This window comes from Oncorhynchus gorbuscha, linkage group LG06 (genome assembly GCF_021184085.1).
Source record: "Oncorhynchus gorbuscha isolate QuinsamMale2020 ecotype Even-year linkage group LG06, OgorEven_v1.0, whole genome shotgun sequence".
NCBI classification, from domain to species: domain Eukaryota; kingdom Metazoa; phylum Chordata; class Actinopteri; order Salmoniformes; family Salmonidae; genus Oncorhynchus; species Oncorhynchus gorbuscha.
Window position 1 is genome coordinate 29997150 of NC_060178.1, and position 14573 is coordinate 30011722.

At 45.0% G+C, this 14573-nt stretch overlaps 1 protein-coding gene across 12 annotated transcripts in view; it reads left to right on the plus strand.

Moving 5' to 3' along the window:
- LOC124037809 (ras-specific guanine nucleotide-releasing factor RalGPS2-like) overlaps positions 1 to 14573 on the plus strand; it is a 169313-nt gene that overhangs the window by 132940 nt on the left and 21800 nt on the right. For 9 of the 12 annotated variants that reach the window (XM_046352887.1, XM_046352891.1, XM_046352884.1 and 6 more), the window contains 7 exons: positions 658 to 795; positions 870 to 960; positions 1027 to 1272; positions 1470 to 1621; positions 1712 to 1766; positions 2179 to 2256; positions 5803 to 5908. In XM_046352887.1, the coding sequence (XP_046208843.1) occupies positions 658 to 795; positions 870 to 960; positions 1027 to 1272; positions 1470 to 1621; positions 1712 to 1766; positions 2179 to 2256; positions 5803 to 5908 (866 nt within the window). The remainder of the gene's footprint in view (positions 1 to 657; positions 796 to 869; positions 961 to 1026; positions 1273 to 1469; positions 1622 to 1711; positions 1767 to 2178; positions 2257 to 5802; positions 5909 to 14573) is intronic. The other 3 variants (XM_046352893.1, XM_046352894.1, XM_046352895.1) reach the window with 3 other exon arrangements.

A 14573-nucleotide genomic window follows, 5' to 3' on the forward strand; every position in this document is an offset into this window, starting at 1 on the left:
TTTCACCCTCTGAATGGCACACAAACACAATCATGTCTCAATGTTTAAAAAAAACTTCTTTAACCGGTCTCCTCCCCTTCATCTACATTGATTGGAGTGGATTTAACAGGTGACATCAATGTATGACTAACAGGATGATGGAAAATGGTGTTTTCTATTAGTGGTGTTTATGTGGTACACATTCCACTCATATCCATGTTATGTCTCGACTCCAGTATAATGTCTTTAGACTATCGTCAAACGATCTGTATGTGTGTGTGATCAGAATGTGTTTGTTGACTCGGGAATAGGGATCAGTCAGTATGTGGTCTGGAATGTTTTCTTTGTTCCCTGTTGTTTTGAGTCACACCTCCAGACAGCTGGGCCTTAGCCCTCCCTGTTCTTCCCGCTAAATGAGGATGAGAGATGGAGAGGCGAGATCGGTGTGTCTGCAGGAAACTAATGCAATCTTTTTCACCCAGTCAGCAGATTCTGTTCTCTGTTTGGGTTCACGTTTGTTCGTAAGAAAGATAATGCTGAAGTTCCCATGGCAATTTGTTAGTCTAGTATGTGTCCGTGTTCTAGGATTCTACTTAACCTATCACCTCTTGTGTTTTGAGTTTTTACACATGACAAGACCTTCACCATCTCTCTCTCTCTTACCCTCTCTCTGTATAGGTATGTATCTCTCTGACCTGACGTATATAGACTCAGCGTATCCCTCTACTGGCAGCATCCTGGAGAATGAACAGCGATCCAACCTCATGAACAACATCCTGAGGATTATAGCTGACCTGCAACGCTCCTGCACCTACGGTACACACACACAGACAGACACACACACACCCTCCCTGCTCTATACCCTGAGACATTTCTCTCTGTCTGTACAGATATACAAGTGTTGCCTCATGTCCAGAAGTATCTCAACTCAGTCATGTACATCGAGGAGCTACAGAAGTTTGTGGAGGATGACAACTACAAGTGAGTAGTGGCTCTAATGTAGATGGAGTTTGATTAGTTTGACCCTTTATTGGAAGTCATAATCAGGTGTGTGTTATGCGGGTTCCCATGTGTGGTGTTGTTGTTCAGGTTGTCGTTGAAGATCGAGCCAGGCTCCAGCACCCCCCGCTCCACTGCCTCTAGAGAGGACCTTATAGGTTCGGATGCATCTGGGTCCCCTCTGTGTGGTCGAAAGGGCCCCATTGCAGACGGAACCAAAGTCCCTCCCACGCCCCCCTCCCCCCGGAACCTCCTCCCCTACGGACACAGGAAGTGTCACAGCCTGGGCTACAAGTGAGTCACCCACTACCGCAGGCCAACTTTAGCATCCATTACCACATAACATCTGAGTGCAGTGCTTCCCACTTCAGAATCTTCTGGATTCTAAGCCATAATCATCCCCATGTGCTCTTTTAGGGATTTAGCACATTTTACTGCATTGGTTTGTTGGTTGTCATATGTTTTCTAATAGTTATTTTGTTTCTCTGTAGTTTTATTCATACGATGAATACGGTAGAGTTTAAGAGCGCTACGTTCCCCAATGCTGGTTCTCGTCATCTATTGGACGACAGCGTCATGGAGAGCCACACCCCTACGAGAGGACAGGCCGAGAGCTCAACGCTCTCCAGCGGCATCTCACTGGGTTAGAGACACAAACAAACACACACACACACGCAACTGTGTTTTTATTCCTGTCTTTTGACTTTGACAGTCTGTCTTTGTTTATCTGCAGGGAGCAGTGAGGGTTCAGAACTCAGTGAAGAGATGTCCTGGCCAGCCTTTGAAAGGTAAGTCTGAACGCACACACACACACAATGATGTGTGAAGTTCTTTGAGCAATGCTTAGCCCACAGGCAAGCAGCACTTACTTCCTTGTGAACTGCTGTTCTACTAGCCTGTCTCTCTGGCTCCATGAGTGTGACCGAGATGCTATGGTAATGTCTAGGCTTCAGCTCAGTGGGTGAACACAGTCGAGTGTTGTGCAGACGACCGGGGTTCATACCCAGTAACTGGTCACATAAGCCCTTATGTCTGAGCATCTGTTGCTTTGTACCAAAAACACCAGTCCTGAAATAATCTGTGAAGAAGATAAAACGTCCTCAAACCAACCCTTAAAGTTGTGCTAGAATGAGCCGAGCTGAGAGAGCCCAACCTTTACTGTTCCGTGCCCCCACCCTGTCCCTGTCCTCTGCCGAACAGGACTCGGTTCTATCACTCTCTGGGCCCTGTGACCCGCGTGGCCAGAATCCCCTACAGAGGAGGCCTGAGGCCCAGCAGGTACACACACATTACCACCTCTTCTACACCCCTCTCAACACCCTCGCCCCCTTCTCAACTCTCTCTGCACCCTGCCATCTGCCGCCAATATCCGCTCTCTCTGCCCGAGGCCACTGTGCTGGTGTGTGTGTTGAAGGTGGTGGGAGTGTGTGTGTGTGGTATAAACGGGTGGTGGGCCTCTTGTGGGTGACTCTCCGCTAAACCAGACCATCTTAGCAACACTCTCATTCTCCCTGTATGTCATCTCTCATACATGCAATGAACCAATATGCAATATGGAGCCTTCAGGTTTTCTAAGAGGTGACCGTGAGTTTCCAGTGTACCACACTGCTGGGAGCTCTGCCCTGTGTCAGTCAGGGATGACTTCCCACAGACTTCTATTCTAGCTCCCTACAGTTCGGATGGGTGGATTCTCTCACTCTGTCTCTTTCATATATACAGTGCTTTCGGGAAAGTGTTTAGACCCCTTTATTTTCCCTACATTTTGTTAAGTTACAACCTTATTCTAAAATGTATTTAAAAAACAATGTCCTCATCAATCTACACACACTACCACATAATGACAAAGTAAAAATAGGTTTGACATTTTTGCTAAATTATTCTTTAAAAAAAATAAACATCACATTTGCACAAGTATTCAGACCCTTTACTCAGTACTTTGTTGAAGCACCTTTGGCAGCAATTACAGCCTCAAGTTTTATTGGGTATGACGCTACAAGCTTGGCACACCTGTATTTGAGGAGTTCCCATTCTTCTCTGCAGATCCTCCCAAGTTCTGTCAGGTTGGATGGGGAGTGTTGCTGCACAGCTCTTTGCAGGTCTCTCCAGAGATGTTTGATCGGGTTCAAGTCCGGGCTCTGGCTAGGCCACTCAAGGACATTCAGAGACTTGTCCCACGCCAATCCTGCGTTGTCTTGGCTGTGTGCTTAGGGTCGTTGTCCTGTTGGAAGGTGAACCTTCACCCTAGTCTGAGGTCCTGAGCGCTCTGGAGCAGATTTTCATCAAGGATCTCTCTGTACTTTGCTCTGTTCATCTTTGCCTTGAGCCTGACTAGTCTCCCAGTCCCTGCCGCTGAAAGACACCCCCACAGCATGATGCTGCCACCACCATGCTTCACCGTAGGGATGCTGCCAGGTTTCCTCCGGACGTGATGCTTGACATTCAGGTCAAAGAATCTTGTTGCTCATGGTCTGAGAATCTTTAGGTATCTTTTAGCAACTCCAAGCAGGTTGTCGTGTGCCTTTTACTGAGGAGTGGCTTCCATCTGGCCACTACTATAAAGACCTGATTGGTGGAGTGTTGCAGTGATGATTGTCCTTTTGGAAGCTTCCCCCATCTCCACAGAGAAACTCTAGAGCTCTGTCAGAGTGACGATCGGGTTCTTGGTCACTTCGCTGACCATGGCCCTTCTCCCCTGATTGCTCAGTTTGGCCGGGCGGAGAGCTATAGGAAGAGTGTTGGTGGTTCCAAACCTCTTCCATTTAAGAATGATGGTCACTGTGTTTTTGGGGACCTTCAATGCTGCAGAAATGATTTGGTACCCTTCCCCAGATCTGTGCCTCAACACAATCCTTTCTCGGAGCTCTACGGACAGTCCTTCAACCTCGTTGCTTGGTTTTTGATGTGACATGCACTGTCAACTTAGATTTGTAAACTGTCATGGTAAAACATGTAGGTTCAATGGTTGTAAAGATGGGGAGAAGTCTGTCTATAATAAGGTGATGCTCTGCTTTTTGACACCACACTCCAAAAAGAAAGTTCTGCAGTCTCTAGTTTTGCCCTGATTATTGTCCAGTAGTGTGGTCAAGTGCTGCAAGGAAATACCTCATTAAGCTGGAGCTGGTCCAGAACGGAGTGGCACGACTTGCTCTTTATTGTAATCGGAGGGCTAGTATAAATACAATGCATGTCAGTCTCTCTTGGTTAAGAGTTCAGGATAGACTGACTGCATCACTACTTTTTAGAAGAAACAATGTGTTGAAAATCTCATTGTTTGCGTAGTCAACTTACACACAGCTCTGACGCACACACTTACCCCACAGACATGCCACTGGGGGTCTTTTCACAGTCCGCAAATCCAGAACAAATTCAAGAAAGCGTACAGTATTGTCGAGAACAATTATTGCATGAACCTCTGTTCCATCTTATATTGCGTAATTGAACAGATAAAGCAACACCTCAAAGCACAACTCTCCTCTGCTATTTGACTTGGGTCGCCTGTGTGTATGTATTGATATATGTAGGCTACGTGTGCCTTTTTGTAAAAGTTTTTTTTTTTTTTACATTTATGTAGTTCTGTCCTTGAGCTGTTGTCTATTAATGTTCTGTATTATGTCATGTTTTGTGTTGACCCCAGGAAGAGTAGCTGCTGCTTTTGTAACTAGCTAATGAAAATCCTAATAAAATACCAAAAACTGTGAAACCTTATATAGACAGGTGTGCCTTTCCAAATCCTCAATTGCATTTACCACAGGTGGACTTCAAATAAGTTGTAGAAACAGCTCAAGGGTAATCAATGGAAACAGGATGCACCTTTCGAGTCTCGTAGCAAAGAGGCTCTGAATACTTATGTAAATATGTTTTAAAAAATATTTATATTTGCAAAAAAATTAAAACCCTATTTTCACTTTGTCATTATTGGGTATTGTATGTTGATTTAGAATTTTTTTTTTTTCATTTAATCAATTTTAGAGTAAGGCTGTAACGTAACAAAATGTGGAAAAAGTCTAGGGGTATGAATATTTTCCGAATGCACGATATGCCTCACTGGTGTCCTTCTAGTTCCTACTGGCTGCCCTCTCCTTACTCTCTGTTGTTACAGCCAGAAAGACACTGCACTGGAACCTCCCAGACAGGAAAATACATCTGTGGAATTGATTCAAAGCAAGCCAAATACTGCTGCTACATAATTTATTAAATATGCAGATGGTGCAGTTCAGATATTGATTAATGAGGAAACTTCCCTGCAGATTCCACTTGGCACTACGTCAAAGAACATACTTTACGAATGTCTGCATGTGTGATTGTGCCTGTGTTTTGCTGTGTGTTTATGTCCTGGTCTCTGTGTTTTGCTGTGTGTTTATGTCCTTGTCTCTGTGTCCGTTTGTGCCCGTGTGTTGCTTTGTTTTTGTCCTTGTCTCTGTGCGTGTGTGTGCTTCTCTGTCATAGGGCTGGGCGATATACTGTGAATACTGGTATGGTACCACATACCGGTATGGATTTTTACAATGCCGTCTAACAGTATTTTGATACTTCGCCAAACTAAATGAAACGTTCAACAGGCTCACTTTTGTCCTAGTTTGGTTGAATGTAAAACCATCCGAATGGAGAAATCCCATTACAATCACTTAGAATTCATTTTGTCGCCTTCTTACTCATAAAATGTTTCAAACTTTTTTATTATTCATAAACAAACATACTGTCAAATACCGCCATACTGTAAAAAAATGTGAGAAATATTGTGATATTATATTTTGGCCGTATCGCCCAGCCCTGTGTGTGTGTTTGGCCAGAAGTGTGTTGTAATTCTGCTGTGTTCTGCTCTAGCTCTGCTGAGTCTGAGGAGTTAGCAGTGCACCTGTACCCTGGAGCCGTCACCGTGCAGGGAGTCCTACGACGCAAAACGCTCTTCAAGGAGGGCAAGAAACCCACAGTGAGAACACACACTGCATACATCAAGAACATACTGTACATTGGTCCTTCTATAAATGATAGGACTAATGTGTGACATTGGGATGAACATGTCAAAATAGTTTGAAATAAAAATAGTTTATGCAGTTCCACTTGTGAACTTCAAATAAAAGTAAATATATGCAAATTGGCCCAAAATTCAACTTCCACTCCACCTATACAACCACATTGGTCTAGGACTATACATCCTTTAAGCAGGGTTCATACAGACATTGGTAAGTCAAATTCAATTACTTTCAGGGACTTTTTCAAGCGCTTAATTACAATTTAAGGACCTCAATGTTCTATAATTCTACATATAGTGCATAAACTAGAATCCCACCTCATTACCATTTTGAGAAGAAACATTGTGTTTTGCTTTGCCAATGCATTGATATTATAATTATTACATGTTCAAATATGTTAGAATAATGTGGACATTGCCTGTAGACTGGCCAACGCAGGCACACATAATAATGCCTATGTCCATGAATAGAGGAGGCATTAATGTCACCTTCGCCATTTCAATCTCACCATTGCTGTTTTTATAATAGAAAGATTTGTATGGAAAGCCAAGTTGAAGCCAACATTAGATGTTGTCATTCTCATAATAACCACACCTGGTTTTACTGCAACAGAGTAGTGCAACACAACCCATCAATTCAAGCAAAGGGAAACAAACCAAAGGACCCACGTCTCTCACAAAATCTCATCCGAATTAAATCACGGATAACTATAAGGGAGCAGGACAACTAGTATATCGGCTACAATAATTACAAGGACTTTTCAAACACCACATTTAGGAAATGTTTGATTTTCAAGGTAGGCCTATTTCAGTACTTGAATTTCTGAGCGCCAAGTTCAATTAGGCTACTTCAAGCCCCTTGTAATTGTTTTAACAGTGTAGGTGTAACATGGAAACCAACATGTCATGTTATTTCATTACTAGATCATATTGTGAAGAAGCCCATTAGGCCGTGTCATTTGTTGTCATTATATCCAGAATAATGAATAGAAATTGTGTTGGGTGTTGCGCAATAGTCTATCCTACAGCATTGCACACAGTAGACTCTGTTTATTCTGAGGCACAAAAACATGAACTCATTACCTTGATGCTTTCTCTGTAAAATCTGAGACCCTGCTGTGAATCAGGCAGACATCAGATGATCAACATCAGTTTGCTAGGGATTTATTAGATTCAAAGTGGATCCACCGGCGTAACGATTGATTAACCAAAGTATTCATTCCTTGCGAACACCTTTTTTCCAGCACTTGGGCTGCTGCATCGCATGTGCTAATGCAACATAACCAGATGATTGTGTGTGAAATTATCAAGGTTTAAATCAAACGGCTCAATAGAAAACAGGAGCTGGCGCACACCCAGACAAATGTGTTTGTGTGGAGGTGCTGACGAACAGCGAATCAACTATAAACTATCAAAATAGTCACACACCCCATGTATAAACTCAGAGTAATTTATTGGTTATCTACCACCGTGTCAGCATCACTCTGCCACTTTCAGGGTAATGTCATGAATACTTGAACCAGGTTATGTAGACAAACAGTGCAATTAATGCAACTAATGACAATAGTGTGAGGTGTGTCATAATGATTAAGTTAATTAGTGAAACTGTTAAAACAATAGTTTGTCATATTAAATATATCAGGCTATTGTTATCATATAGCAACATACTTGAATATTGTACACCATATTAGCATCCACATGCGTTGTTTAATTACATTTCACATGTTTTTAATTGTTTATTCTGATTTCATTTCCTATTTGTACATGTCATCTTTTGGTTCAACCTTAATGCGTAATAAGCATCATCAACAGGGGGAACATATTGAGTGTACGCTCATAAACTGTAGAAGGAATATGGAAGACTTGTTCATAAGAAGGGCCTGAGATCAAAGTCAATATTCAGACCTCTTGTGGTCAATGTTTTTCGATGGGATATCCAAATAAGCCTCCTTTTGTAGAAGTAGGATCTCAATGTTCCCTCCTCTCCTTGGTAGAGCAACATGCTCAATGCCTGTGTATTTAAGGGAGGGATTGGATGGTTAACTTAAACAAAGGGAGCTGCTACTGGATAGTCAATGTTCTTGCCCCTGATTGAGCTGCGGTGTTTTAATTGTATTTTCGTTTGTCCTACGTAGGCTTTTCCACATGAACAGGTGATGAGATAGATGACTCCCTTGGTCTTGCATGAGATGATCCCCCTAAAAGGGATTTTTGGACTTGTATGTGGGTGTCTGAAGGGTGTTTTTATAGTGCTATTGCACTGTGTGCATTAACCACATTTGTAGATCCCATTTTGAATGGGTGTCAAGAGTGTCTGAGTGGGCTCAGGGCTCATGTTTGATCTCATCAAGCTATATCCCATATTGCGACAATGCTTACATACCACCAGTGGTGGTTCCTTGAAGAGGTGTGCGATTGAGTTTTTTAAATGTTTTATATAATTGTCTGATTGCAGAATATGCCAGTGCTTTTTCAGGATTGCTTTCATTTTCTCCAAACCCTTGGTGTACTTTGTGCAGAAGACAGTTGAGTTGTTTTTCTTCTTTGGTTGAGTTTTTAGTAATCAGGAGTTTTGTCCTTGTAGCCTCTCATTTTGAATTTCTGTTTTAGCATGGCTGTCAATTTGTCTGGTGGCCACAGATTTGTTTAACCCTGCCGAGCTGGCTATATGGTGGACAATTATTGAGGGGAAGAGGATGCATACTATCCACACATAGCAAGGTGTTGTTGTCTGTGGGCATTGTGTATAAGTCTGTGTGTAATGCATTATTCTCTTTGATGAGCCAAGTCCAGGTAGTTTATTTTTCTCTTGTCAGTCTGCATGGTGAATTTGAGATATTCAGAGTAGAGGTCGACCGATTACAATTGGTCATCTGTGTTTCTGGACACCGATTATGGCCGATTACATTGCACTCCACGAGGAGCCTGCGTGGCAGGCGGACTACCTGTTATGCGAGTGCAGCAAGGAGCCACGGTAAGGTGCTAGCTAGCATTAAACATATCTTATAAAAAACAATCAATCTTAACATAATCACTAGTTAACTACACATGGTTGATGATATTACTAGTTTATCCAGCTTGTCCTGCGTTGCATATGATCGATGCGGTGCCTGTTAATTTATCATTGAATCATAGCTTACTTCGCCAAATGTGTGATTTTAACAAGCACATTCGTGAAAAAAGCACTGTCGTTGCACCAATGTGTACCTAACCATAATCATCAACACCTTTCTTGAAATCAATACACAAGTATATATTTTTAAACCTGCATATTTAGTTAATATTACTTGAATTTCTTTTAACTAGGGAAATTGTGTCACTACTCTTGTGTTCTATGCAAAAGAGTCAGGGTATATGCATCAGTTTGGGCTGCCTGGCTCATTGCGAACTGTGTTGACTTTCTTCCAAACAAAGACAGCCAACTTTGCCAAACGTGGGATGATTTAACAAAAGCGCATGTCAGTGTTCTGCCATCGCCAGCGAAGAGCCCAGATCTCATTCCCATTGAGCACATCTGGGACCTGTTGGATCGGAGGGTGAGGGCTAGGGCCATTCCCCCCCAGAATTGTAGGGTAACATCTCACAGAAAGAACTGTCAAATCTGGTGCAGTCCATGAGGAGGAGATGCACTGCAGTACTTAATGCAGCTGGTGGCCACACCAGATACTGACTGTTACTTTTGATTTTGACTCCCCCACACACTTTGTTCAGGGACACATTATTCCATTTGTTAGTCACATTTCTGTGGAACTTGTTCAGTTGTTGAATCTTGTTATGTTCATACAAATATTTACACATGTTAAGTTTGCTGAAAATAAACACAGTCAACATTGAGAGGACGTTTTTTGCTGAGTTTAGAAATTATAATTATTTTTTGGTGATTTGTCCTGATTCCAAACAGCTTGCCACTGTGGTTGAGATGTTATGCAGAAATTCTAGGGTAGGGTCATAATTCAGTTTGCAATAGAAGTCACCTTTAGATAGTTGTCGGCGACATTTATTCACAGTCACATTTGTTTTATGTACAAATTCTTCCTCCTTTGTTACATTTTTTAAATGATAATCGAAGGATCTGACGAAGTCCTTAAGAGCCATTATTTCGTCACTACTCAGATTATCATAGGATTGGTGTTTGTTTGTCTTTCAGTAGGACACCTACATAATTTTCAACAATGCTACAGAAGGTTTCTATGGACACATTGCGTTTGGGGGAGGTACAAATTAACTTTTTGCTCTGAATGTGGTTCTCTTGGAGTTCTCAGGTACCTCAGCTGGGTTAATCTCCTCCTTGACTCACGGTAGGACAGGTAAATCTATTGATTAGCGTGGTAGACCTATGTATACATCTCACTGAAGATGACATTTCAAGTGGAGTCATGTAAGGTTCACTCTTAAAAAAGAACTCAAGCAATCTCAGATTACGGAAAAACTTGAATAGATCTGGATGTCAAAGTCATTAACGTATGTGGTGGGTACAAATGTTGACCCCTTATTGACGAGCACTGAGATGAGCTGATGTCTTCAACTTATCAAGCAAGACCTTGACATGTAGCTCCTGTTGGACTGGGGGCCCGTCCTTGGTCTCAATGGTAGTGGATTTCTTCTTACCCCGACGAATGCGCCGAACCCTCTTACGTGTTGGGGGTGTTGGCCTCGACGGTGTCCCCGCCCTCTGTTGTAGATATAAAAGGTCACTGTTGGTAGAGGAGACTGAGTTTGTGCTGTCTGTGGATAGTTGGTCTGACAGAGGAACTCGGCGTCTGTCATCGGCTTGTCTCTTCTTGTGCTCAGGATCTCGCCTGAGGTATATTAGTCTGTTCTTTCCTTCCAAATCGGGTTTATACTTCTGGATTTTCCTCCTTCAGTTCAGTCGTAAACTTTTTAATGAGCTCATCCAGTTTGTTAGTCATTAAGATCATATCGTAGAGCTTGTTGAGACTTTAACTGAGGTTGCAGTCTCAGTAATATCCTTTTTAAGCTGTTCAATGATCAGAGTCAGCAGATTCATTAAACAGCTCGACATCAAATGCACATCCAACAAGTAGCATGTAAAGTTATTGAAGAACGACGTTAATGACAGTATCGATTTAGGTTTTAAGTATCAAGGTAAGGTGACTCTTTCGGTTAGAAGCATTCACATACATTATTTTTGGTTGTGTGCCCATTTTCACGCCGTTACATAAGTAGATACGAATTGCTACGTAGTTGCACAGCATTTCTGAGATCTCTATACAAAAGCTGTCTGGCAGCTAGATCAAGGATTCTTATAAGGTTCAAGTTCAATGTCCAATTTAACTGATTCATGCTTTAGCAACACTGACTGTACAAAAAAAAACACATTTAAGACCTTAATATTGAGTTGCACCCCTTTTTGCCCTCAACAGCCTAAATTCGTTGGGCATGGACTCTACAAGGTGTCAAACTTTCCACAGGGATGCTGGCCCATGTTGACTCCAATGCTTCCCTCAGTTGTCATGTTAGCTGGATGTCCTTTGGGTGGTGGACCATTCTTGATACACGAGAAACTGTTGAGCTTTGCAGTTCTTGACACACTCAAACCGGTGCGCCTGGCACCTACTACCATACTACTACTACCGCCTGGCACCTACTACCATACTACTACTACCGCCTGGCACCTACTACCATACTACTACTACCGCCTGGCACCTACTACCATACTACTACTACCGCCTGGCACCTACTACCATACTACTGCTACCACCTGGCACCTACTACCATACTACTACTACCGCCTGGCACCTACTACCATACTACTGCTACCGCCTGGCACCTACTACCATACTACTGCTACCGCCTGGCACCTACTACCATACTACTGCTACAGCCTGGCACCTACTACCATACTACTGCTACCGCATGGCACCTACTACCATACTACTGCTACCGCCTGGCACCTACTACCATACTGGCACTGCTACCGCCTGGCACCTACTACCATACTACTGCTACTACCATACTACTGCCTGGCACCTACTACCATACTACTGCTACCGCCTGGCACCTACTACCATACTACTGCTACCATACTACTGCTACCGCCTGGCACCTACTACCATACTACTGCTACCGCCTGGCACCTACTACCATACTACTACTACTACCGCCTGGCACCTACTACTACCATACTACTGCTACCGCCTGGCACCTACTACCATACTACTGCTACCGCCTGGCACCTACTACTACCATACTACTGCTACCGCCTGGCACCTACTACTACCATACTACTGCTACCGCCTGGCACCTACTACTACCATACTACTGCTACCGCCTGGCACCTATTACTACCATACTACTACTGCTACCGCCTGGCACCTACTACTACCATACTACTACTGCTGGCACCTACTACTACCATACTACTACTGCACCTACCTACTACCATACTACTACTGCTACCGCCTGGCACCTACTACTACCATACTACTACTGCTACCGCCTGGCACCTACTACTACCATACTACTACTGCTACTGCCTGGCACCTACTACTACCATACTACTACTGCTACCGCCTGGCACCTACTACTACCATACTTCTGCTACCGCCTGGCACCTACTACTACCATACTACTGCTACCGCCTGGCACCTACTGTTCTGTGCTCTTTCTCCAGATGTTCTCTTCCCTGCTCTCTTTCATATCTGCCTGTCATCCTGACTATCTTAGTTCTGTCAAATGAGCTTCTCTTTGCTGTCTCTCTGGGATAAACTCATCTGGACATGGTTATATACCTGAGGCTGGTAGGGCTGACGTACGTAACGTTGACAGGGTGGCATTAGCATAAGGGTTACTGTAGGTGACATAACTGTTTGTCGCTTGCTCTCTGTCTCTGTCTGTCGCTTGCTTTCTGTCTGTCGCTTGCTTTCTGTCTGTCTGTCGCTTGCTGTCTGTCTGTCGCTTGCTGTCTGTCTGTCTGTCGCTTGCTGTCTGTCTGTCGCTTGCTCTCTGTCTGTCTGTCGCTTGCTCTCTGTCTGTCTGTCGCTTGCTCTCTGTCTGTCTGTCTGTCCCTTGCTCTCTGTCTGTCTGTCCCTTGCTCTCTGTCTGTCGCTTGCTGTCTGTCTGTCGCTTGCTGTCTGTCTGTCGCTTGCTGTCTGTCTGTCGCTTGCTCTCTGTCTGTCGCTTGCTCTCTGTCTGTCGCTTGCTCTCTGTCTGTCGCTTGCTCTCTGTCTGTCGCTTGCTCTCTGTCTGTCGCTTGCTCTCTGTCTGGCGCTTGCTCTCTGTCTGGCGCTTGCTCTCTGTCTGGCGCTTGCTCTCTGTCTGGCGCTTGCTCTCTGTCTGGCGCTTGCTCTCTGTCTGGCGCTTGCTCTCTGTCTGGCGCTTGCTCTGTCTGTCTGGCGCTTGCGCTCTCTGTCTGTCGCTTGCTCTCTGCCTGTCGCTTGCTCTCTGCCTGTCTGTCGCTTGCTCTCTGTCTGTCGCTTGCTCTCTGTCTGTCGCTTGCTCTCTGTCTGTCGCTTGCTCTCTGTCTGTCGCTTGCTCTCTGTCTGTCGCTTGCTCTCTGTCTGTCTGTCCCTTGCTCTCTGTCTGTCTGTCCCTTGCGCTCTCTGTCCCTTGCGCTCTCTGTCTGTCTGTCTGTCCCTTGCGCTCTCTGTCCGTTGCGCTCTCTGTCTGTCTGTCCCTTGCGCTCTCTGTCTGTCTGTCCCTTGCGCTCTCTGTCTGTCTGTCCCTTGCGCTCTCTGTCTGTCTGTCCCTTGCGCTCTCTGTCTGTCTGTCCCTTGCGCTCTCTGTCGCTCTCTGTCCCTTGCGCTCTCTGTCTGTCTGTCCCTTGCGCTCTCTGTCGCTCTCTGTCCCTTGCGCTCTCTGTCGCTCTCTGTCTCTCTCTGTCCCTTGCGCTCTCTGTCGCTCTCTCTCTCTCTGTCCCTTGCGCTCTCTGTCTGTCTGTCTGTCCCTTGCGCTCTGTCTGTCTGTCCCTTGCGCTCTCTGTCTGTCTGTCCCTTGCGCTCTCTGTCTGTCTGTCCCTTGCGCTCTCTGTCTGTCTGTCCCTTGCGCTCTCTGTCTGTCTGTCCCTTGCGCTCTCTGTCTGTCTGTCCCTTGCGCTCTCTGTCTGTCTGTCCCTTGCGCTCTCTGTCGCTCTCTGTCTCTCTCTGTCCCTTGCGCTCTCTGTCGCTTGCGCTGTCTCTCTGTCCCTTGCGCTGCTCTCTCTCTGTCCCTTGCGCTCTCTCTGTCCCTTGCGCTCTCTCTGTCCCTTGCGCTCTCTCTGTCCCTTGCGCTCTCTCTGTCCCTTGCGCTCTCTCTGTCCCTTGCGCTCTCTCTGTCCCTTGCGCTCTCTCTGTCCCTTGCGCTCTCTCTGTCCCTTGCGCTCTCTCTGTCCCTTTGCGCTCTCTCTGTCCCTTGCGCTCTCTCTGTCCCTTGCGCTCTCTCTGTCCCTTGCGCTCTCTCTGTCCCTTGCGCTCTCTCTGTCCCTTGCGCTCTCTCTGTCCCTTGCGCTCTCTCTGTCCCTTGCGCTCTCTCTGTCCCTTGCGCTCTCTCTGTCCCTTGCGCTCTCTCTGTCCCTTGCGCTCTCTCTGTCCCTTGCGCTCTCTCTGTCCCTTGCGCTCTCTCTGTCCCTTGCGCTCTCTCTGTCCCTTGCGCTCTCTGTTTTTTCTGTCCCTTGCGCTCTCTGTTT